At 38.8% G+C, this 24,631-nt stretch overlaps 1 protein-coding gene across 2 annotated transcripts; it reads right to left on the bottom strand.

The window, feature by feature from the left end:
- Positions 1 to 630: 630 nt before the first annotated feature.
- On the bottom strand, positions 631 to 23,834 carry LOC109096791 (zinc finger MYM-type protein 2-like). 2 transcript variants are annotated; one of them, XM_042731343.1, is made up of 23 exons: positions 23,679 to 23,834; positions 20,234 to 21,083; positions 17,529 to 17,817; positions 17,204 to 17,369; positions 13,861 to 14,073; positions 13,173 to 13,320; positions 12,736 to 12,851; positions 12,452 to 12,574; positions 11,985 to 12,135; positions 11,589 to 11,761; positions 11,132 to 11,297; positions 11,018 to 11,049; positions 10,762 to 10,903; positions 10,546 to 10,673; positions 10,019 to 10,181; positions 9,638 to 9,772; positions 9,327 to 9,436; positions 8,965 to 9,142; positions 8,405 to 8,535; positions 5,634 to 5,748; positions 5,160 to 5,402; positions 4,852 to 4,987; positions 631 to 1,801 (listed from the first exon to the last, which is right to left on the bottom strand). In XM_042731343.1, the coding sequence occupies exons 2-23, from the start codon at positions 21,066 to 21,068 to the stop codon at positions 1,615 to 1,617; spliced, it is 4,080 nt and encodes a 1,359-aa protein (XP_042587277.1). In that variant the 5' UTR covers positions 21,069 to 21,083; positions 23,679 to 23,834; the 3' UTR covers positions 631 to 1,614. The 2 variants fall into 2 exon arrangements, with proteins under 2 accessions (XP_042587277.1, XP_042587278.1); XM_042731344.1 differs by having other exon boundaries at positions 10,762 to 10,891.
- Between the last annotated feature and the right edge of the window lie 797 nt (positions 23,835 to 24,631).

The raw sequence follows: 24,631 nt of genomic DNA, 5'->3' as shown, positions 1-24,631 counted from the left end.
CACCTTGTAAAGTTTGCGATATTCAGAGTTGTAATCTACAGTGGCTTTTTGGAAGAACTTTTTGGGCACTACTTCTTTTATTTTTACGTTTTGATAACTTTACTGTTATATTAAAATGTAAAGGATATCCAAACTTTTGAAAGGTAGAATAAATTGTTCTATGTATTAATCTAGTGGATCTTTTCACCTCTCCATTAACTTTTTCTTAAAGCTGCATGGTTTAAGCTATTGTTAATGTTCACTGCAAAAAAAATAAAAAATAAAAAATAAGATGCAGATTGAGTTAGGTGCTGAAGTGTAATAATTTTCAAAACCCCATACACCTAATGATGAGCTTGGCTTAAGCACAAAACATCTTCACTTGCAACTTTCAAGTTACACACTTCTAACCCTTGCAGTCCAATGGAAGGCAAGGGATGTAAACAAAATGACAAACTGAAAATTCACATTTGATGGTCCTAATTAAACAGAAGACAGATTTTTAAAAGGGTCTTAAGGTAAACCATTATGAGACCAAGAAATTAGCTTGTAATTTATTGGTAGAAAAGGTCAAGGAAATAATCGTAAAAACCATGAAAACATAAACCCCACCGACTTGTACCTTATAAATAAATCACTTTTACTCTTGCATAAGCTAAGTGTTTTGAACATAATGTTTAATGAGCTTTGTGCAAATGCACATCCTTCAAATTACTCGACTCCAGGAAGGTTACAGAGCAAATTCTATGACAATGTTTAAACATTGACAACATGTCTCTGCTTATCTGTGAAATCACCGTAAAGCTGTGGATGAAATTCAGTCAAATTTCATATACTTGATTGTTTAGAGGAATAGTTTCACACTTAAAGGTTCAAAGCCAGTAACGTATTGGCTGCGCAGCACTAACTTCTGTTCCATCCACTCCAAAACTACAAGAAAGGGGAGGGAAAGAGAGACACGCACATTCACAAATACACTCATACCACTCACACAAAGAGGCCCAGGGCTGCAGCAGGTTTTAATGCTCTTATGGAAGGCCAGAGAAATTGCACACATGGCACAGCATCCAACACACACACCATGCCCTGCCGTTAGAAAATCTTGGACTCTCTCTTTTACAGATGTCAATCAACAGTAATAAATAAATGTTATCTTTAGAAGGCTTGGTTGGGCAGGAAGAAAAAAAATAATAATAATAAAACACCACCTTGAATCCAGTACTTCACAGGACCAAAGATCCTGTCTTCTGTTTGCTAACAGACTAGACTGTTAGCAGAAATATTTTCAGACCACAGTGGCCTCACAAGTAATGCTACATGAACCAAAGTTTCCAACAAACTGAAAAGAGTGTGTGTGAGTGTGTGTGGGAGGGGTGGGGCTGGAGAAGAAAGCAGCATCCTGTAGGTCAAGTTTCTCGAGAAAACCTCAACTCCTCAGGGTGAGGGTCTTTGGGAAGACTGATCTGAATCAGCATAATCCCACCAATATCAATATCCATCCTGAAATCATCTCTTAGCAGTACTGGGATCAGTGTGTTTAAAGGGAGAGTGACAGGGTGTGACATGGAAAGCAGCTCGTCGGTGATGCACAGGGTGTCATGACAGCATAGTAACAAGTCTTCAGCGCATCAGCCTCTAGACTCCCTCCTCTTCGTGCTGGTTGTCCTTATAGATATCTCTGACCAGCAGCACTCGAGTCAGGAGCCTAACCAAAACGCTCTTCTCTAGAGGCGTCGAGCTGAACCACAGCGGACTGTCCGAGGAAGCAGAGACCTCTGGCTTCATGTACAAAAAATCTGTCCTCTGTCTCACGGACTCTGGGCTGAAAAGAGAGGAAGAGAGATGACGTCAGATCCCATTGGGTCCATTTAAAAGAAATAGAGATTCAGTGATATTAGAAACCTGGTTGATATCAAAAATACAATTATTTAAAACACACACACACAAAAAACAACAACATAAAATCAGTAGCTTTAAAAGTAATTTCAGGAAACACAGCATGTAGTGTTTAAAAAAAAATATATTCATTTTGAGACTGGCTAAAGATTTAAAACATTTAAAAGTGTTACTACATTTTTATCATTAACTTTGAGTGATGTCTAAATGCAATCTAAATGCAAGATGAGCAACAATTAAATATACAATATATACGGATATACAGATAAATAGCCTCTCTCTATTTACACTTAATGCAAATAGATACTGACTTAAAATAAATGACATCTAAAAGAATGTTGAAAATGCAAATGAACATTTTTCTGTATTTCTTTTTCTGTGTGTTGCTTTGACATGAAGTGAAGAAAGTGTCAGAAAAGGTTGGAGAACCTGTCAATCTAAGCCCTGATGTTAAAACACTGAGAGGTGATCTGATACTGTGGACATTTGGAACTAAAAACGTTATTAAAGCCGACTCAGGAACGACTAGTATTAATGAAAGATTCAGAGACAGACTGCAACTGAATCATCAGACTGGATCTCTGACCATCACAAACACCACAGATGCACACTTTGGACTTTTTCAACTACAGATCATCATCAAAGAACAGACCAGATAAAAGAGATTAAAACGAGTAATGATTCTGATGAGTAAAATAACATTTATTATAATAACTAGGATATATATAATTTTTTAACAAACAGACATTTTCCACACATTTGTAGATGTGACACGTGGACAGCCCCTAAAAAAATCCCCACAAACAGGTGGTGCAAGTTGGTAACTTAAATAATTCACTGAATCATTTATTTCAAATGATTCATTAAATGGTTAATTCATTTAGAAAGGAAACAAGTGACAGTCTTTATGAATGGATCACAGATTCATTGACTCACTCGATTCATTCAAAGACAGATTCATTCATGAATGAAACACTGCAATGTTGCTCTGAGATACACAAATGCGTCTCTTTGTTAGGAACTATTTTCGCTGATGAAACAGACAAAATTGTGTCTAAAATATAACTTACTCTGTATTAACTTCATATTTGTTGAACTGTTGAATAAAATCAATATCACATTTAAATGCAAAATGAGCAACTGGGCAACAATTAAATATACAATATCTATGGATAAGATCAATTAAATACACAATTTTTTTTTTTTTTAAGAAATATCACGATTTTATCACGATTCTTTATGTTGGTTTTACTATTTTGCAAGTCGTCTGAGCATTACAGCCAAACTAATTTCCAAACTATTATAATGACAAAGCCTTTTAAGGTAACAAAATAAAATAACTAAATAAATAGGAATGGCAAATATTTAGGCCAAAGTGGGTGAAGATAAAAATCTTTGTCATTCCATTATCTTTGTTATTAAAAAATAAGAACAAAGATAAACAATACAACTACACATAATATACAAACAAAACAAACAGTGCTTTATTTTCAGGTACAATATGTGTATTTAGCAGGACCATTCAAGAAATTGAATGACCAAATATAAAAATAAAACATTATATGTGACCCTGGACCACAAAACCAGTCTTTAGTCGATGGGGTATATTTGTAGCAATAGCCAAAAAAAAAAACCAAACAAAAAAAAAAATTTTGTGTGTGTAAATTTTTGTTTTTTTTTTTTTGTGAAAAATCATTAGGATATTAAGTAAAGATCATGTTCCATGAAGATATTTTGTAAATTTCCTACCGTAAATATATCAAAACGTAATTTTTGATTGGTGATATGCATTGCTAAGAATTCATTTGGACATCTTCAAAGGCAATTTTCTCAGTATTTAGATATTTTTGCATCCTCAGATTCCAGATTTTCAAATAATTGTATATTAGCCAAATATTGTTCTATCATAACAAACCATACATCAAAGGAAAGCTTAGTTATTCAGGTATATATTGATGTATAAATCTCAATTTCAGAAAAAAGACACTTAAGACTGGTTTTGTGGTCCAGGGTCACATATAGACTGATACCTAAAGCAACTGTATTAAAAGTTCTTCAGTCAAGAAAAGTGAGTGATTTTTCTCTTTGTGTTTTTTTTTTTTTTTTACTTTAAAAGGAACAGTTCACCATAAATAAAAATTCTGTCATCTGTCTGTCAATTTTGTCATAGTGTTTTATTTTTATACCATCTTTTACTCACTCAAAAGTTGTTTTAAACCTGAATGAGCTTCTTTCTTCTGCTGAAAATAAATGCTATTTTAAGGAATGTGGAAAACCAAACAGTTGCTGGTCCACAGTAAATTCCATAATATTTTGTTCCTCCTATCAAATTCAATGTGGACCGGCAACTGTTTGGTTACCCACATTCTTCAAAATATCTTCTTTTGTGTTCAGCACAAGAAAGAAATGAATACAGGTGTGGGACAACATGTGAGTAATTAATGCAAGCCGGAGGCACCAGAACTGTAACTGACTGAATGTGCGCTGTAGCACGATACTTTGATATTTCTTCAAAAGCAGATCGTGGAGACATTTTTATCGTCCACGATCAAAAATCGTCATATCACACAGCCCTACTATAAAACAATTATGCTCTCCACTGCATAATAATTAGATATACACGACTGCTGAAACGTTTCGGGTCAGTAAAATTGTTTTTTTATGCTTTGAAAGGTATCTTAAAAAATGCAGTGAAAACAGTAAAATTATGAAATATTATTACAGGCACAGCTCTTTACAGTCAGTTTTATGTGTCCTCATAGTACAAGTGTCAACACCATGTTTCAGGATGTGAACAGCAAATGTTATAATCATTGGACACTTCTTAGTTCAGAACAGTTTGAATTAGCTAATCATGGTCTTGGGTTGCGCTTTCCCACCAACATAGTGATGTTGCTTGGTCGGGGGGTCGGCAAACCTCTTTTACATGAAGTTCTTCAAATGCATGACAAACAAGAAATTTTATATATTACTCACCACTTCGAAAGGTAAAGCTCATACAGTCTGCACTCATGTTTCTTAACAGGACAGTGAACAGATCCTCCTGAACCACTGTCCGCCTCAAAGTTTGAGTCACAGTCGTCTTTACGCCTCCTCTTACTCGCTGATTGCTCTATGGAAGAAGAGACTAGGTTCATCATTGAGTACAGAACAGACAAAACAGCTCAAACAGAAATGTATTACTATACACAAAAGCACAACAATAAAAATAGGTTGCAGAATAATAGCAATACTAATGAATAATGTCTGAATTACGCTTTGTATAATGCTTCAGATGAACACACCGTGCTGCTCCTGTGAGATGGAGGGGATGCGTATACAGACGGTGGTCTCGTGGCTGTGCGGTTTGGAACTGCTTGGGCCGTAGACATTTCCAAACGAGAGACGTAAGTGCTGTTCAGTGGTGCGAAGACCAAAGTATTTGGTGTTGAGATAAAGAAGAGATCTCAGCAGGACAGAGGGCGTCTGCTCCCCAATCTGCCCACTGCTCCACAGATGCTGCTCTTCAACACGGCCCCACCGAGAACCTCAACAGAAAACCACTCACAGTTACAAACTGATATTTATTAGAATCTGCAACAAAACTAGACAACATTCAAAATCGTGCTTAAAGATAATTTATGTGAAATGTCCTCATAGTTGGATTGTGTCAACAGCACTTCAGAATGTGAACAGCAAGTTATAATCACTGGACATTTCAAAACGTCAGTCAGATTACAATAATCTCTTTACACTTTTAAACATATTAGTGCTTTTACCATCAGGAAGGACACTGGGTTGCCAGTCTTTGAGGAGCTTGTTCAGTTCTTCGCCAAACATGTGGTACTGCGGGTCACCAAAGAGGTCATCCGTCCTTCCTTTATCTTGTAAATGCTACAAAACAAAATATTAGAACACAAACAATACAACACCTTGATTGCAAGACAAATGCTTCTAATAACAGGTGACTGGTCAGTCTCCAATAAGCATCAACAGCATGTTTCAGGATGTGAACAGCAAATGATGTAATCACTGGATACTGCTTAGACCAGGAGAGCTCAAGCGAAGACCTAGTTTGCATCAGAGTTTAGTTTTAAATACAGCTTAAGTAATTAATCATGGTCTTTCTAGTTCTCCTTTTCAATTGGTGGGAACTTTAGTGTTGAACTGGAGTAAGATGCTGGGATGCTCAATATATTGGTACCATAGTAGCAGGGGTGCACATAATTTTCTTGTCTGGTTCTTATGAGAGCACCTGGAAATTTGGTTTGGTGCTCACACTGCACAGTGTGACTCATCAAATGAAACAATAAAAATAAAATAATTAACAGTTATAATAGTTTTACTTTATTTGTTTAGTTAGTTTTATTTAAAAAAAAATGTTGTGAAAATACTATTATATTTCAAAATAAAAATGCAATTTTTTTATAGTACACTTAAATTCACAATGCTAATATTTACATTCCCATTTTTCTTCTTTTTTTACTTGTTGATTTTTTTTATGAATTTTTATCATTTTCAAACCTAAAATCAGCGAAATTTTATTTTGGCGAAGTGCGTCAGTGAATGAAATGTCACAGTTTTGTGTTGTGCTCTGTAACCAGTAGTGCATAGCCTAGATTTATGCTTTCAGTTCGAATGGAAATCTTATAAAGTATTACAGTTTGTCGATCTAAAATGGTGATTGTCCATTAACAGCTATCAGCCATGTTGGTACGCAAATGAGCAGTCTGAACTTATTTATTTTTTATTTTGACTGCATATGTGCAGTTGTGCACCACTTGTACACATTTTAAATCACACATATAAGCTTTTTTTAAGTTATCGGCATTGGACAACTTTGGACATTTAACATTCTTTTTTCCCTTTTTTTACATTTATATTCTTTATCTTCTAACACTTACTAAATTTTTACTAAAAATACTAATTTAATACTTTTAATAAATTACATGTAATTTGTACATTTTAGCAAACCTCAAAATGAATATAAATTATACTGTACACTGTAATGCTGTAATTCTTAAATTTAATATAGTTTTAGTAGTACAGTTTGGTATTTAAAATGATAGATTGTACTTTTTAGTATTTTATTTTTGTACTATTTCAACACCTACTTCGCTCACCCAATGATCCACAGATGCACGTGGCGGTTGCCAGATGGACGTACGTTTAACGAAATCGACTAGATTTGTTTCACGGGGCGATGGCGATCGTCACTTTTAGATGTCAGAGCTTTCCGTGGTGCAAACATCGGTTCCAAGACACAGCCAGGGAACTCCCACGTTTACTGAACGCCTGATGGGCGCAAGCCACAGTCGCCGACGCGTGGCGAAGGGGGGTCATCGTCCACCTCCGAAAATAAAGGGCAACCTCTCATATTGCAACTGGCGAGGAATCACCATGCTGTCCGTGCCTGGAAAAGTGCTCTGCCTGGTTTTCCTACAACGTCTGCACCAGACCGTTGATGCTTGGCTCCTCGAAGAGCAAGCCGGATTCCACCCTGGACGGTCCTGCGGTGAACAAATATTTGTCCTGCGAACAATTATCGAGCAGTCTAGAGTATCAACAGCAGCTGTTGATAAATTTCATCGACTTTACTAAGACCTTCGACAGTGTTCACCGTAAGACCCTCTGGAAGATTGCCCAAGTCTTGGAGCGGGAGTCAGCAAAGATCGGGCTCCGAATCAGTGGCTCAAAAACCAAAATCATGCGCATTGGATAGGCCCGCGGACAAGTACCTGTCTACCATATTGGAAATGGTCTCCAACCACTTTGGCGCATGAACACCATCGCCCTCGAGACCAAAGTACGGCTGCTCAACTCCATCATCATTCTAACGGCTACCTATGCCAGCGAAACTCGGAAAATGATGGCCAAAACAATCTGCCATCTTAATACGTTCCAACAACGATGCCTTAGGTGCATCCTGAAAATCACATATCGAGATCAGGTGAATAACGTGGAAGTGCATTGCCGGACATCAACCTGCCCATTAGCATAAATTGTGGTCGAGCGTTGAATGCGGTTTGCTGGAACCTTCTCCAACAGCGAATGGCCATGCTTTGGAACCTGCAGCCAGGAAGAAAGAAGCAAGGACACGTGGTGAAGGACAATCATTATGGACTTAAGAGGCGTCAACCTCTCTTGGGACGAAGCCGCAAACACCACAGCCGACCGAGCATAATGGAGATCACTTGTTGTCCAATGCGCCGAACGCCATGGGAGGATGTAAGTCTAAGTAAGTCTATTTCAAAAAACTAAAAAATATAAATATATATGAAAGATTCAAAGGCCATACCAAAATTCTGAATTTCAATTAACTGTATAGTCCTACTCTGGAGAAAAGCCTGCAAATATGAATTTTTATGGATGTATTTTGGGTTTTCATAAGCAAAGCATTCATTTATTTTAAATGCAGAGGTTTACTAAAGTGCAACATTTTAATCTCCACTCACACTTTTTTTTATCACAAGGCTCTGCTCTCTAAGGATCCTCATTTACAGCTTTAATGGACAACTATCATGTGCATAATGGCTTCAGACAGTCTCACCTTCTGGATGCCGAGACAGAGGTAAAGGAGGCTGTCTGGAGTATAGCGCTCCCCATTGGGCCGATGCACCTCTTTGACAAAGTGAGATAAAGACTGATTCAGCTCGGCTGGGCTCAGGGACAGGAGACTAACTGTTCAACAGACACACATACACAAAACACCCACCTTAAACAACATCATCAGTACAGCATACAGAAACATTTAAGATTATCTTGAGGATTTTTAAAATGCTTGTTTACACAAACATGATATAAAGGACCCCCTTGAAAACAAGATGATGCATCTCAAGGGGTTTATCCCAAAGAATAAATTTTGTTGCAATATAAAGCCTGTTTTTACAAAAGTCTGGAAAAAAGTGCCCTCATAACTCAAAGTGATCAACAAAACTGTTTCAGAATGTGAACAGCAGTGAAGTTATAATCATTGTGCACATTCAAACCAAACAAAAGTCTCTCAACAAACCATCCAAAGCTTGAAAATGTCCCTGGGTCCATCTGGCATTACAATTTACAAATCAAACTGAATGAAATAATTTAAGTTAGTAAGAAGATCATTAACACCTTGTTTCCTCTCCTTTCCTTTGGACTGGCTGGACGGTGAGGCTTCAGATGTGGCCCATCTCCTCCATGCATTTAAGCCGTATCTGGTGTTCAAGGAGAAAGAGGTGTCTGCTGCTGATGTTGGTGATGAGGATAATGAGGATGAAGACTCTTCCTCTATTGCCCGCCTCTTCTGGCCCTGCAGCAACAGTATGTCCGAAACATCAGCATACACACAGTCATTGTTAACAATCACCCTCTGTGAGCACAAGCCTCATATAGAACTTCAACAATCACGACACATCAGCATGTGAACAGCAAATGGATTTCTAATCACAGGACAGCACTGGATGCAGTGATATAAGGGTAGATGTGTTCATTACCCTCCTCCTGGTTCTGGGCCGAGGCGTCTTCTCCTTCTCCTCAGACAGGACTGGAGGCAATGAGAAGAGTGTGTCTGTATCCAGACTCTCAACCAGGATGGGCTCTGATGCTGAAACAGACCAGAACAACACTTCTTTACTATGTATAATTATGATGCTTGGAAACAGTGATTATATATTCAGAGAGTTTAACAGAGAAATATACTTTTACTATTTAATGTAGGCATTGTCAAGATTGCAAAAGGCAAAATATTATAAAAAGGTCATTAATCTTTTGCAATAACATGCAAGTTCCTTTAACACTACTGTACCAAGGGGCAGGTCCTTCTCCAGGTCCAAATCTGGTTCATACTTGTCTTCTTCCTCCTCTTCTGAGCTGCCACTGCCATTTTCATGTTTTACACTTTCCATCTTTACTTCTCTACTGATCTTTTCACATTTGATGTCTAGAAAAATAGAGGAGGTTTTCGGATTTAGAAATGTTGTATCATTTCAAAATGTTACAATATGAATGGAGGGGAAAGACAGGCTTTTGAGGGTAGAAGTGTAAAATTGACACTAGAGAGTGTCACAAAGCTGAGAAATGACAATCTACAGCAGCTAATTGCGGAAGTGAAGGCAGTGATGTTACAAACACAAGTAGAGTCCTGCTTCAGTCTGTCAAAGGTAGACAGCTCCTAACATGTTCTTACTTGAGCATTTGGGTTTCTCATCTTCTTGTGCAATCACTTCAGCCATCGCTATTAGATCAGCTTCCAGAGGGTCAGATGGGACTTTGGCTTTGAGCTCACTGATGGTCTTCACAATCTGCTCAGCGTTCTGCAGCGTGGTTGGTAGAAACACTGGCACAGGCACCTGAAAGTACCAAAACACAGAGGCAATGAGGGTCATTTCTATGAGGTAAGGCATGTTGCCATTATGTATTTTCAGATCATTCTCATGTTTGAGTAACATAAAATAAATAGATAAAGGAATAATAAAATACATCAATTAAATTAATATTTATAAAAAAAGAGACTAAATGCAATACAAGTTATAATAAAACATTTGTTTCATACATTATCAATTTAATTTAAACAAATAAAAAAAATTAATAAAGTATTTTCAACTGAAAGAGAAACCTGACTGAAATAACCTTACTGAAACTACATGTACATGTACCTAAAAATATTGCAATTACAAACAATGTGACACTTTGATTCTGTGAGGGAGCTCTTACCGGTACAGGTATTGCAATAGGAGTGGGCGTGGCCTGAGCATAGAGGTTCATGGGAACTGGGACGTAAACGGGAACAGGGACTGGAACAGGAACATATTCCTTTCCTGAGCCCTCCACACCTGCCTCATCTGAGGAGAAGCAAAGACAGAAGTACATAAACCTCCTTTTCCAGAAAAAGTTGTGCAGTTTTATCGTCAAAGAGCAAAAGGTGCTCACCTGTCTGCAGTAGTTTGCTCTGCATGTGGGGTTTGCAGTAGGTGGCCTTGGTCATAGTAAGGGGCTTACAGAGCACAGCTTTATTTTTCACATCCTTCAGGATCCCTCCCCCAGCATACGATACAGGCCCCTGAGTAAACGACTGCAACAGTCACAATAAGAACGTACTAGAGTCAATCGAAACAACTATGCAACATGCCAATTTGTAGCTTCTTGCGTTTAAAAATGATTTAGTCAAAACTGACAGCACCCTCACCATCTTAGATGCTTGGGTTGCTCCTCCAATCCCTGTAAATGGACCAAAGGATTTCATTTCAAACATGACAGCATGATTCAGACATGCACATTTGCAGGGGTTTTTAAATTGTACCTAAAGCTGTGTTTTCTGGGCCTTTCTGTGTGGCCATGTTGGGCTCGTTCTGTTGGCAATAGAAGCGCAAAAGACACTGCTGGTCACAGAAATGCTTCATCTCTGCACGCCACTGCACAGACTCCATCAGGGTCCCCTGTACCTTACAGCAGTCGCAGCGCGCCGCCTAGTGGACACGGCACAGAAATTTCATGGATAAAGTACTGCAGCACAGATGATTAAAACCAATAATATAACAAGAAATAGTTCAAAATATGCAGGATGTATGATAACATAAATGTTAATCCCTCATAATAGACATACATTTAATGTGTGTATTTTAATCTAGAGAGGGCAATTTTTGTCAGCTTAATAAAATGTCAGTCCCCTGCGGTATGTGAAGAAGCAGCACCACCAGGGCTTGATCACATGATCCCAAAGTTATGAATGATCAAATTAGACAAGAAGATCAGTGTACCTTGTAGTACCAGTCGTGAAATTTGTTAGCACATGTCTCACTGCAGAAGTCCCTGCTGACTCCATCTATTTGTTTGGTGAGAGATTTCTTACACATCTGGGTGCAGTAGTTGCAAGTGACACACTTCAGGCCCAGACGCCTGGCGAAATCCTGCTTGAACAATAACTTACAACCTGCAGAGCGAAAAAAAAAAATAAAAAATAAAAATAAAAAACCCTGCCTGAAATATCACTCATGTAGTAAAGTTTAATATATCAAACATGTCAAATTCACTAGAACAATGTCCTCAGACCCTAAAGATAAAATCACAACATGTCATGATGTGAACAGCAGTAGATTTCATCACAGGACGATGTACTGTTAAACTCCGACAGAAATTCAGAACAGAATAATGACCTTCACTACAAAAGGGCCTCTTCACACCCGAAAACTTCACAGTCTCATGCAGAGTCTTCTCTTCCTGACAGTATTCGCAGAACGTCACTATGCAGTGGAGCTTCTTGTAGTCCTCACAACAGGTCTTACTGCAGAACTGATACACCTTATCCTGCAGGGATCAGATATAATCACACTTCAATCTTAGGTTACTCAAATCCTTAAAAGAACATTTCTTCCAAAAAATTTAATTACAACATAATATCAATCAACATCAACATTTGCTTGGACTACTTTAATAGTGCTTTGATAAAGGACTGTTGTGTCCTTTGTATCCAGATCTTTCAAGTCTGCACTTTTATGGTGATCCCATGTTGTTAAATGATCTGTAAGGCGATTTTGAATTAATTTGGAGGGAAACACTCCTTTAAAGGTTTACAAAACCAAAAACAAAATGGGCTACTTGAAATATCTGTGCGAGATCTCACCTCCCACTCCAGAATCTCTGGCTTCAGGTTGAAGGAACCACGACAGTAGTTACATTTCAGCTGGATGTTCTCAGAAGCTGAAGCAGGAAATTGCCCATTGGCTGATGTTTGGATAGTGGCATTCTGCAGGGGACATTTAGATAATAAAGCCACCAGCAGAACATTACCATTTTGTACTTAGACATTCCTAAGATTTAATGATGCATTTACTAGCTTGTGTTCTTCTACTCAAGGTTCTACAGAAATTTCAGATATAACATGAGCTTTAAAGGCAACTGAAGTACCTGGAACTTGGTGACACATTGTGAACTGCAGAAGCTCAAAACCTTCCCTTCAGGTAGAGCTGCCTGGTACTGAGGTAATGCATTTCTCTTACAGAAGTGGCACGAGGGCTCAGAATCTACAAATACAAACAAGATCAAACATGAACTGACATTTATAACAGATACTCAGTTCTCCTGACCTCAAATCTCTGACTCAGCGTTTGTAATAGGTACAAATCTTAAAGCAGGAATCAAATTGCCTGCCTGTGAAAGGAGCTAATATCGACATTGTGTACATTATATGTACTGCAGAACAAATAAGGACAACATTTTGCATATTCAACATGTGTTATGAAACCACATCAAACGTAGGCATTAGGAGAACACAAAAGTAGGCCGTATGGCACCCATGGAGTGAGAGTGACAGCATCAGCTCTGGGTTGTGATTATCTACTCACTCTGTGCAGCAGCTGCGAATTTGTTCTTGGTCATACAGGCTGTGGTGCAGTAAGACTCCATGGCTCCATTTGACCCAATACACTGAGTGGCATCAAATGATCTGCACATCACCTTACAGCCACTACACTGCACTATCTTCCCATGAGTCTGTGGTAAAAAAAATAATAATAATTTAGAGTAATCACTAAAAACATCAAAGCTAGAGCTGTACGATTAATCAAAATAAAATTGAAATGGTGAAATGGCTTAGTGCAATTATCAAATCACAAAGCCTGGGATTAAATTAAATAGATGCTGCGTTTTCCAGAGTGAATCGCTCCACTGTGTTCATTTACATGTGTGCAGCTCATGAGCCGGTGTCTCAGAGCGGCTCCACACAAACGCATCTCTGCTCCGAGTTTAGCTCGCTCACAACGTGCATTTGAGTACAAAGCTGAAGAAATTTGGATAGCTATAAATATTAATATTACAGTTGTACTGTAAAAAAAAAACTATAATTACATTATTTAAATTTTATTTTGCACTCAAATATAATGATAGTAATCCTTCTAATTTTGTTTGACATTTTTTATCTTGTAACATTATTATTAAAGGTTTTTTTTTTGATTATTGTAGTAATTGGATTTTTACTACTAAAGTGTGCTAACAGACATCACTGTGGGATGTGAACTAAACACAAACACTGACCTGTTTATAGTCCCTGATGCAATTTTGACAGCAAAAGCGTTTCTGCTGACCGTCGATGAGTAAAAAGTGGTTCGCTGTTGCACGACTAGGCAGGTAGTTCCCACACTGTTCGCAGCAGTTCATGATGAGCCCGTTAGCCATACGGTAACGATTAAAGCACGCGTCACTGCAGATCTTGTGGGTCACGTTCTTAAAGCTCACCTCATGTCGAATCTGGAGAAGATACAGAAAGACTTACATCAAAAAATGCATTGTATTCAATGCGCATACAAAAGTAATAGATTAGTATAACGTACTAAAAACAACACACTGACTACTAAATTGGTGTAATGTTCGCTGCTGTTCCCAAGTTGATCAGCATGGATACACCACAAATACAGTCAATGATGGCAGTAACCATGGTTACAAGGCTGGGGGCTGATAGTGCTCGAAAATGATATTCTACAATGGACAACAATGAAAAGTGGGTGAAAATGACAGTACTTGGGTTTTTCATCCAGGTGCAATGAACTCGTATTACAGATGCACTGAATGTGTGCACTGATTCTGAGCATCCTTCCTCAATGGAAGCATATCCAAAGGCAAGAGTCAAGTGCTCTACTGTGAGCAAAAATTATTTAGGCGAACAAGCTTTAATGCTTTAATGTTTAGGAAAATCTAAACAACTAATTTATCTACATAATACCATCAGGGTAAAGCAGATTGTATCATTTGCAGCGTATACAACCTAGCTGACTTTAATGGGAATAATCCAGCTCTATCATGTCACACTAGTCACAGTTATTTAATATTCACATAGAAAATATTTAAGTGAGCCTTCCCCATAGAATTCATTAATTCACCATTATCACCCAGTTCACAATGACTGCCTTTCAGCCATCATCGGTGCAGCTCTTACTAGTTTGGCCTACTGGGCGAACACCATGTAACAAAATTAATTATTAATGATCAAAGCTTTCTTAGTAGGATTGGTAATTTACAGTGTACAGGCATATTACTATTATAAAAAAAATAAAGGGGTGCACAAACACTTGGTTGTTCTTTGGAGATGTGGGTGTTGCAGGTGTTCTGGATTGTAAGAGTGGGGTTTAAGTGGCCTAAATGATCTGTCATTTTCAAACGGAGGTCCAGTCATTACATTTACATTAAACATTACAGGGTCAAAACACTTTAAAAAAAAAAAATTAATTTAAACACAGACAAATTGTTTACAATAATCTGTAACATGCATTTAGGAAATAGACAAATGTTCATTTACTGCCAACTACAACAACCATTACTTCATTAGACACACTAAATACATTCAAACAGTTTTCAGAACCATTACTCCAGTCTTTAGTGACACAAGATCTTTAAGGAATTACTCTAATATGCTGATTTGGAGCTCAAAAAACATATTATTATCATCAATGGTGAAAACAGTTGCTGGATTTAAAGAAAGTTAAATAAAAATCTTTATAATATTAAAAATGTACCTTTCTCACCATCAATTTACTTTAATTTCTTAAAAAAATATTACTGACCCCAACATTTGAAAGTAGAATGAATATATATACAGGTCCTTCTCAAAAAATTAGCATATTGTGAAAAAGTTCATTATTTTCCATAATGTAATGATAAAAATTAAACTTTCATATATTTTAGATTCATTGCACACCAACTGAAATATTTCAGGTCTTTTATTGTTTTAATACTGATGATTTTGGCATACAGCTCATGAAAACCCAAAATTCCTATCTCAAAAAATTAGCATATTTCATCCGACCAATAAAAGTAAAGTGTTTTTAATACAAAAAAAGTCAACCTTCAAATAATTATGTTCAGTTATGCACTCAATACTTGGTCGGGAATCCTTTTGCAGAAATGACTGCTTCAATGCGGCGTGGCATGGAGGCAATCAGCCTGTGGCACTGCTGAGGTGTTATGGAGGCCCAGGATGCTTTGATAGCGGCCTTAAGCTCATCCAGAGTGTTGGGTCTTGTGTCTCTCAACTTTCTCTTCACAATATCCCACAGATTCTCTATGGGGTTCAGGTCAGGAGAGTTGGCAGGCCAATTGAGCACAGTAATACCATGGTCAGTAAACCATTTACCAGTGGTTTTGGCACTGTGAGCAGGTGCCAGGTCATGCTGAAAAAACGAAATCTTCATCTCCATAAAGCTTTTCAGCAGATGGAAGCATGAAGTGCTCCAAAATCTCCTGATAGCTAGCTGCATTGACCCTGCCCTTGATAAAACACAGTGGACCAACACCAGCAGCTGACATGGCACCCCAGACCATCACTGACTGTGGGTACTTGACACTGGACTTCAGGCATTTTGGCATTTCCTTCTCCCCAGTCTTCCTCCAGACTCTGGCACCTTGATTTCCGAATGACATGCAAAATTTGCTTTCCATCCGAAAAAAGTACTTTGGACCACTGAGCAACAGTCCAGTGCTGCTTCTCTGTAGCCCAGGTCAGGCGCTTCTGTCGCTGTTTCTGGTTCAAAAAGCACACGCCTGTGCACGGTGGCTCTGGATGTTTCTACTCCAGACTCAGTCCACTGCTTCCGCAGGTCCCCCGAGGTCTGGAATCGGTCCTTCTCCACAATCTTCCTCAGGGTCCGGTCACCTCTTCTCGTTGTGCAGCGTTTTTTGCCACACTTTTTTCCTTCCCACAGACTTCCCACTGAGGTGCCTTGATACAGCACTCTGGGAACAGCCTATTCGTTCAGAAATTTCTTTCTGTGTCTTACCCTCTCGCTTGAGGGTGTCAATGATGGCCTTCTGGACAGCAGTCAGGTCGGCAGTCTTACCCATGATTGCGGTTTTGAGTAATGAACCAGGCTGGGAGTTTTTTAAAAGCCTCAGGAATCTTTTGCAGGTGTTTAGAGTTAATTAGTTGATTCAGATGATTAGGTTAATAGCTCGTTTAGAGAACCTTTTCATGATATGCTAATTTTTTGAGATAGGAATTTTGGGTTTTTCATGAGCTGTATGCCAAAATCATCAGTATTAAAACAATAAAAGACCTGAAATATTTCAGTTGGTGTGCAATGAATCTAAAATATATGAAAGTTTAATTTTTATCATTACATTATGGAAAATAATGAACTTTTTCACAATATGCTAATTTTTTGAGAAGGACCTGTATATTGGATTCCTGAATTGGCAATCTGCTTAAAACCTTATAAATCTAAACCAGGCTAAACAATATTTCTTATAGAAGATATCTGTAAGTCAAACAAATGTTTGACAAAATCAAAGGAAATAATTTGCAAACATAGTAATGTTTGCAGCTGGTTATTATGACTGTATGAGAGATTCAAAAATCAAAAGTATAGCAGAATGTAAATTCTCTTACCTCAGTGAGCTTTCCACAGACGGTGCACTTTGTTTTGAGCTGGTTCTTTTGAGGATTCTGTTTGTTTTCATAAGCTGCCAAGCAGCCTGTGCTACAGAACTCCTGAAATGATTCACTGGAGTCCACCTGGGCCACTATGGTGCCTCCTTTCATATTGGTAATGTCTCTGATTGGGAGAAAAATGAAACACAAAAGAGAGAATGTTTAAATGGAGGAAAAAAAAAAAAAAAAAAAGTCAAACTATTGAGTTTGTACAAACAAGAGTGGTTAAGTTGGGACTTTCAGACATGAGATTACACTCTCAAACTCATTTTAAAAGTCGTACTTCTTGCACATGGTGCAGCTCTTCTTGGGAGCAGGCTTGTGGGAGAAGGCAGATAGGCAGGATGTCGAACAGAACAGGTGGGACGAGCCCTTGCGTTGGTACGCAGTCTGGCCTTTCTTCAAAGGCTTCTTACAGTTGGCGCATGTGACTTTCATGGTGCGCTGCGGCTGCTGGGATCCTGAAGACGACTGGCAGGGTGGTTTGGGCAGAGGAGCTGCAGGAGATGGCGAGTCCACTCCAGGCTGCTTCTGGTTACGGGGAAAAGAGGCCGACTGGGAGATCCATGAATCTAAAGAAGCAAAAAAGGATTTAAATCTCATGTTATGACAAGACTACCGCAAAACCTTCTGGTTTGTGAATCTTGGTAACAAACAATACAACCATAAACTACTGTAAAATAAGCACATGAATGGATTTTCTATTTTCTAAATGCATATTACAGATTTCATCTATTAATTCATCAGTGTACGTTTCATTTCTTTTTTTGTTTTGTTTTCTGACCTGAATGTTTAATCAAAATGTCATAACTGGACCTTCCTTTGAAAACGACAGACTTCTCTTCTGATCATGTATGAAGGACTTCTCCAATCATTTAGCATTCTTAAACCCATGCCTACAAGCTTGTGCTCATCTGCATCCACTTTTAAATGTAACACCCATCTCAAAAATCAATCAACAACTGACGTATAGGACCAAGTACCTGTCCCATATTTTTCCTTATTCAATGAAGTTACACTGTTTACACAATACAAAAGAAAAGATCTGTCACTGCTTCTTTAACATAGTGATTTTAAACAACAAAAACCACAGATGCAGAGCCAGAAGTCTGTCAGTGTACCATCTTTCCTACTGTTTCCTACTAAACTCATCATCTTTGCACTACATGCATTATGGATAATGGTGCACTGATTTTGGAAACTGAAACCTCTAATACAGATATGGTATTGTTTTGTCCATACCTGCAAACTCACAAGAGGTCAAAAAGGTGTCATAGTTTGGAATATGACCCTTGTAGGGGGGTCTAGGGGCAATTTAACATGCAACTTTAATATTCTGGGGCAATCTGACAACAAAATAAAGGAAAAAGACACATGCTTCAAGTAAAAAAAAAGCACCTTTATACAACAAAATTTTTGGACAGTGCAACTCTGTTGTCATCGGTGTTCAATACTTCTCTTTGTGAGCAGTGGAGTAATTTATCTTTGCAAATTTTAATGTTCACATTAGAATGCGCATCCTCCATCTTTTCACTGCAGAGGAAACAGAAGCTGCACCTGAAGTGGCATTAGATGCATTTACACATACTGTTTAATGAAGCTGAGGTGCCATAAATGCATTTACAACTGAGGTGCCATAAATGCATTTTACAAAAAATTTATTTTGAATGAATAATTTTTTTTGTTTAATTTTTTTTTTATTTTTTTTTGTACAAGTTAAAGATGTTGGGAAAAATTCAATACTTTTAAATATGAAACCAAACCACCAGTAGATGACAGTAAATGTTTTGATGATCGAGTCATTAGTCATTCATTCAAATAGCTGATTCATTCAAAAACGAAGCAAATGACTACTACTCTTTATGAATGGGTTACTGAATCATTGACTCACTTGATTCGTTCAAAACAGTGGATTCATTCAGTATCGAAACGCCGCTGTGTTGCTCGGTGGCTTTGATTTAAACTTTGTCAGCGAACTTGAGCAAAAACAGTCAATATTGTATTACAAATTGCGAACTTTGTGTCTGTTTAACTCGCAATAAAGAACATCCATGCCGACGATATGTTTACATGTGGATGTGAGCGTAAGTGTGCAGTCAAAACAGACCGGCTGTGAGATGAGGTGTTCGATTTGAAGCAGCAGCGCGCAGACCGATCGGACCACAAAAGCGATTCAAAAGCATGCAGAACCATCTGCTCTCTGTAGCTCTCGTAGTGCTTTGATCGTTAAAATGATCGGTCCATGTAATGCTGCTTCAAGTCGAACCAAGAAAGGGACTTTGGTCGAACACACTCCTGTCTATGAGCTTGGAATCAAGATCTCTGCACCCAGACCAAAAAAAAAACTCTTCGGATCTATTCTAGACAATTCACATAAATTATATATTCTGATTCAAAGCGACTAGTTTGCTGATATGTTTGTCTGTACTATGGCCCTGTGATTTCAGCAATGCGAAAAACGTGGATGGAATCACAGAATCCAGTCATAATGGAATTTACTGTGTAATGCCGACTGTCGTAAATTTGCCTTTACTACACTAAAGCTCTTCACAGCAACCTGTCAAAATAAAAGTTCGGTTTAAATTGAAGAAACTAGAGAGAAATATTACTTAATGTCATGATAGTACTACTACTACTACTACTAATAAAATTATTATTAAAACATTATTTTTAAAGGAATATTTACCAGAAAGAAATATTTACCAGAATTTATTTAGCAGAATAATAAAACATATTCCATAGCGTCTTAAATGAATTGTTTAATATAGTAAGTTTCATGATTTTTATTAATTTAACCATTAAAACAGAGTTTAGAAAAATTCTAATGAAAAAAATTAAATGCAGAAAAATTAAAACAGAAAAAATTTTATTTGGGGAAAGATAAAATGGATTTCATAGGGCCCTAGTACTACAGAAGCAAGTCAATGCAAGTTGTGTGTACATGTATACACAAAAGGATGACAAAGCAGATACATGAGGATGAATTACCAGATCTTTGGTGTGTCCCCGTTTCTCCATTCTGCACAGGCTGGCTCGCAGCACCGATGCGTCCTGGGTTGAAAGTGGGTGAAGGTCTGGTGGCTGTACCCTGGTTCTGTTGGGCCTCTGGGTTCAGGCTGAACGAACTGCTGATGTGCAGACCATTCTCAGCACCCTCCAAACCATCCAACGGGGTGGCAGCTGGACCGCCCTCGCCTTTCAGTGATGTCACATTCGTGATCATGAGGTTTATATCCTCTTGAGCGCACAGCACCAGTGGCGTTGCTGTTGAATTTGCCATGGCAACTGCTGAAGAGTCCGTTCCCAGCGTGGTAACGCTAGCAATTTTGATTTCAGAGTCAGGCTCCGTGCTGCTCAGGACATCCTCGGCCTCAGGGGGCAGCAGCGAGGAAGAGGCAGCCCCCTTGAGCTCCGAATCCTCCTCGTCGTCGATAACGATTGGCTCGCTCTGGATTTTGGCCGTTGTGGATGCGGCTGTGTCGGTGGTAGCTGCAGAGGCGGGAGGACTGGGCACCTTGGAGGAAGCTGTTGCCGTGGTAGCTGACTCTGTACAGTCTTTGGCAGCAGCGAGGGTCTCTGCAGGTGTGGGACTGGGGGGCTGGACTCTCCCCTGAGAGTGAGCAGGAGGCTCTTCCACCAATACTACATCATCATCATTGTCTTCGGAGGCCTTGGGCAGGTCGGGTGCTGTCTGTGGCTCTTCTGCAGATGGAGTCTGCTCTGTTCTGGGTGTGGTTTCCATATGTCCTTCCCCCTCCTCCTCCTCCCCTGTGACTGTACCTGCCTCCTCAACATCTTCCCTGGCTTCCAAATCTCCATCCATCGCTTAGGCAACCACCTGTTGACACAAACACAATGAGTTCAACAATTACCTGAGGAGGCAAAAAAGAGCCATGGATGATGAACAAAAAAAAAATAATAAAAAAAAATGCCTTGCTGATTAATAATCCCTTTACTTCATAAAGATCCCAAACTGATTAACAAAATATGACCAATCAGGCTACAGACGAATTTACAGACAAATTTAACAAGTCAGTCTCATTTTAATAATGACAGATCACATTACAAGAAAAAATGTCTAAAAATAAGTGGTGAAGTTCTAAATGTTAAAATGTGAAAACAATGTGGAACTTCAAATTCTGAAATGCAATAAAGTGAAAATCATTTGGAACTCTAGAACTCCAATTTATGAAAAACAGAGTAAAATGATTTGGAACTATAGATTTGGAGTTTTATATTCCAAAATGCGAGAAAGTGGACAAGATTTGGAACTTCAAATTACGTAAAAACAAGAAAGTAAAAATGATTTGGAACTTTAAATTCTGAAATGCAAGACAGTGAAAAAGATTTGGAACATCACATTATTATCATTATTAACAGTATTATTAATAGTTTTTAAAACGTCAGATTATGAACTCGAGTCACCAAGTATCCATGATATCATCATAAAATGATCATCACTAAGCAACCAAAATGATGCACAGGCCAGTAAATGAACAGTAACTCTCAAATCATTAACACATGCCCTGTTTAGGCTTTTCATACAGAGCACAACAAACACCATTTGACTTTTTTTGTTGTCAGATAAAAATGAAATCAATGTCAATCAACATGTCTTTTAAACTACAAACAAAAAAATATAAAAAGAAACAAACTGGCATTGAATCTTTTGGTCTCTGAAGAAAGAGATGACAAATGTAGATTGCAACAGTTTAGTCTCCATAACGCACAGTAGAACACAAAAAACAATGTGCCACAACTGCATTTGAAAAACTGTATCTGCTATGACAATCCATCCGTTGTAAAGACTTTTGGTTGAACTTTAATACATCTGGACTGCAATGCAGAGCTTGGCGTGTATCTCCCTCCATTCCCAGGCTTTGACACTGAATGGCTCATTTCATCTGAGATCCTAATGTTGATGCAATGCCGGCACAGACTCCTTATGGAGGCAACGCCAAGCAGCACATACAAAAACACTGCTCAGATATATTTGACAAACATGTTAGCATTTTGATTCTGTGGGCTTTCCTTGCAGGCTGATATCATGATCAGGATGCTTGAGAGAGGAAAGCATATGCAGTGTTACTGATCCACCTCTCAGACGAGATATAATCACATGCATATGCGCCATGCCCGTGCCAAGTCTGCATTCTGAGCAACAACGCAACTCTTTTCCAAAGGTCTCCACTAAAACGCATCACAGTTGCATGGCCCCATAAAGCTGCACTTCTCTTGCACCAATTGTGTCAATTATCAACATAATCAAGTCATTTTGGGGACTATTCCTACCATTCACCCCTGGGCCGTGCCCTTGACTCCGTTCCCACCGTATTCTCTCTCACACACACACGACCGCGATCCGGGCGCTGTCAAGGCAACCGTATAACGACGTCAGCACGCTGTGCTTCATAGGCTTTCATCATATTCAGGAAACTCAAAGGCCAACGGGGCCGCAAACTTGCTAGGCGAGACCCCCGGGCGGGAGGAGCCTCTCAATCTAACCCAGCCGCCCCTTTTCACGCAAAACCCCCGGCCCATGTGTCGCTTGTGCTCCCACCCCTGGCCTCTCTGGCGCATGCAGCCATTGGATTAGCGGCGAACTGGAGGGAGGAGAGCCTCCGAGACTGCGCCATTGTTATTGTAGTGAAAAAAAAATAGTCAGAAGTAGTTATCGGCAAATAATCCCCGCGAGAAAACTGGAGGGAAAATTCATTTGAATTTCATGTATTCGAATAACGTTAGATGCGTAACGTCAAGCATTTTTTGAATAACACATATAGAACACCGCGACCAATTTCGAATCTTGCTATCAGGCATAGAACACACTTTTAACACATTAATACAGAAAATACGTCTGTTTTTGCTTATACTTATGACTCCCTTCTGGATCTCTACGAGAACTGAGTTTTCTTGCTGGTATTACACTTGAGTGAAGGTTTAATTGAAGTTACCCAAGAGCGTTTACCCCCGGCAATCAAAAGGCAATACATGTGCTGCCCAGTGGGGGCGCTACACTGTTAGGAAACATCAACTATAACGCCTGTAGGTGACTAGCCACAAAAATTTAACTGCATATTCCAAGCTTGTCCATTTAACTAGGGGCTACAAGCACATCTAGTATTCAGCTACAAAAGCAAGCGATATTTACTAATTGGTAAATCACTTGCCCCCTTCAGTCAGCGGGTAGCACTGCCTCATGTCCGCCATTAGAGAGCGAGCGAAACAATGCGCGAGAGCATAGGCAATAGCACCCTGCCACGGCGGAGGGGGGAAATCTCAGGCGGGGTAAAATTGCACGTTAAATTACCCTTTCGTACAAACACAGGTGACCCCGATGGTTTCCTCAGCTCTAGCTCCTCCGCGGACATAGTTGTGAAAACTTTGGCCAATTACGCGCAGTTCAGCATCAAAACGCCAGAGAAATTCTTACCGGAGTAGAGCTGGAGACGATAGAGCGCCACTTTTGTGCCTTGACATAAATCCTGTTGCGCATGCGTGAAAACGTACAGACGTTCCAGGCGCGTGGGAGGAGAAACGAGCTCTTCGCGCTACACGGGACCGTGCGAGCGCTGGTTATGGGAAGTTCGACTCGTTTAGAGGAATCGTTTCTTTCGAACAGTTCCTCTCAAAGAGTCGGCTCAAAAACACGATTCGGTGATTCTTTTTACGCAATGACGCAATAACGCCACTACGTGGTCCACTACATGACAACCCAGCGTGACAAAACGTTTCATATCACGGCACCTTATGCTTCTGTTACCTTTTTGAATGTTAAAAGTGTTTTTATTCTGATTTTATGTGTCCAAGTTACGTAAATTATAGCTACAATTCAGTTCTTCAAATGTTGTCGTTTGTATGCTAAATAATGTCCATTTACAACACATTTGAACCCCTTTCAAGTACGTGTTATTTCTTGCTATTAAAGTAACTTACGGTTTATCGGTCAAATCCTCAATTCCCTCGAAACGCTCTTAATCAGACATGGTCAATAGAGACGGTTCTCGGTTTAACGAGTGAGTTGTTGACTCGAGAACAGATCTGACCGAATCATTCATATCCGGTTTGTGTTCATTTGATTCAATAAAAAGAATCGACCCATGCACGCGAAAAACATTTGAGCATTAACCTATCAAGCATTTAGTATGGTTGTTCGAGATTAGCAGGAACTTGATGCCACACATTTACATATCTTGATGAAGTTTTATATTATTTGATAATCTAAGTAATGCAAGATGTGTAAATTAGATTTTAAAGTTGTTTTGGTGAAAGAAAATTCGACCGATTTTATCCAAATGGAATATAAATGAACGCTTTGACATATAACGGATATGTATATTGTGTTATACGAAAAAAAACGGTAGTATCCAACAATACAGAGTGAAA

This window comes from Cyprinus carpio, chromosome B9 (assembly GCF_018340385.1).
Source record: "Cyprinus carpio isolate SPL01 chromosome B9, ASM1834038v1, whole genome shotgun sequence".
NCBI classification, from domain to species: Eukaryota; Metazoa; Chordata; class Actinopteri; order Cypriniformes; family Cyprinidae; genus Cyprinus; species Cyprinus carpio.
Note: the sequence above shows the minus strand (reverse complement) of the source record. Positions and strands in the feature narration are given on the sequence as shown.

Bases quoted from the DNA above. Each gene is read 5' to 3' on its own strand.
- LOC109096791 (XM_042731343.1), bottom strand. From the start codon at position 21,068: ATGGATGGAGATTTGGAAGCCAGGGAAGATGTTGAGGAGGCAGGTACA. The intron at 11,050-11,131 runs GTACAATTTAAA...GTCCATTTACAG, and splicing joins CCCAGAAAACACAGCTTTAG to GGATTGGAGGAGCAACCCAA. The intron at 9,143-9,326 runs GTAATGAACACA...CTGTTGCTGCAG, and splicing joins GGCCCAGAACCAGGAGGAGG to GGCCAGAAGAGGCGGGCAAT.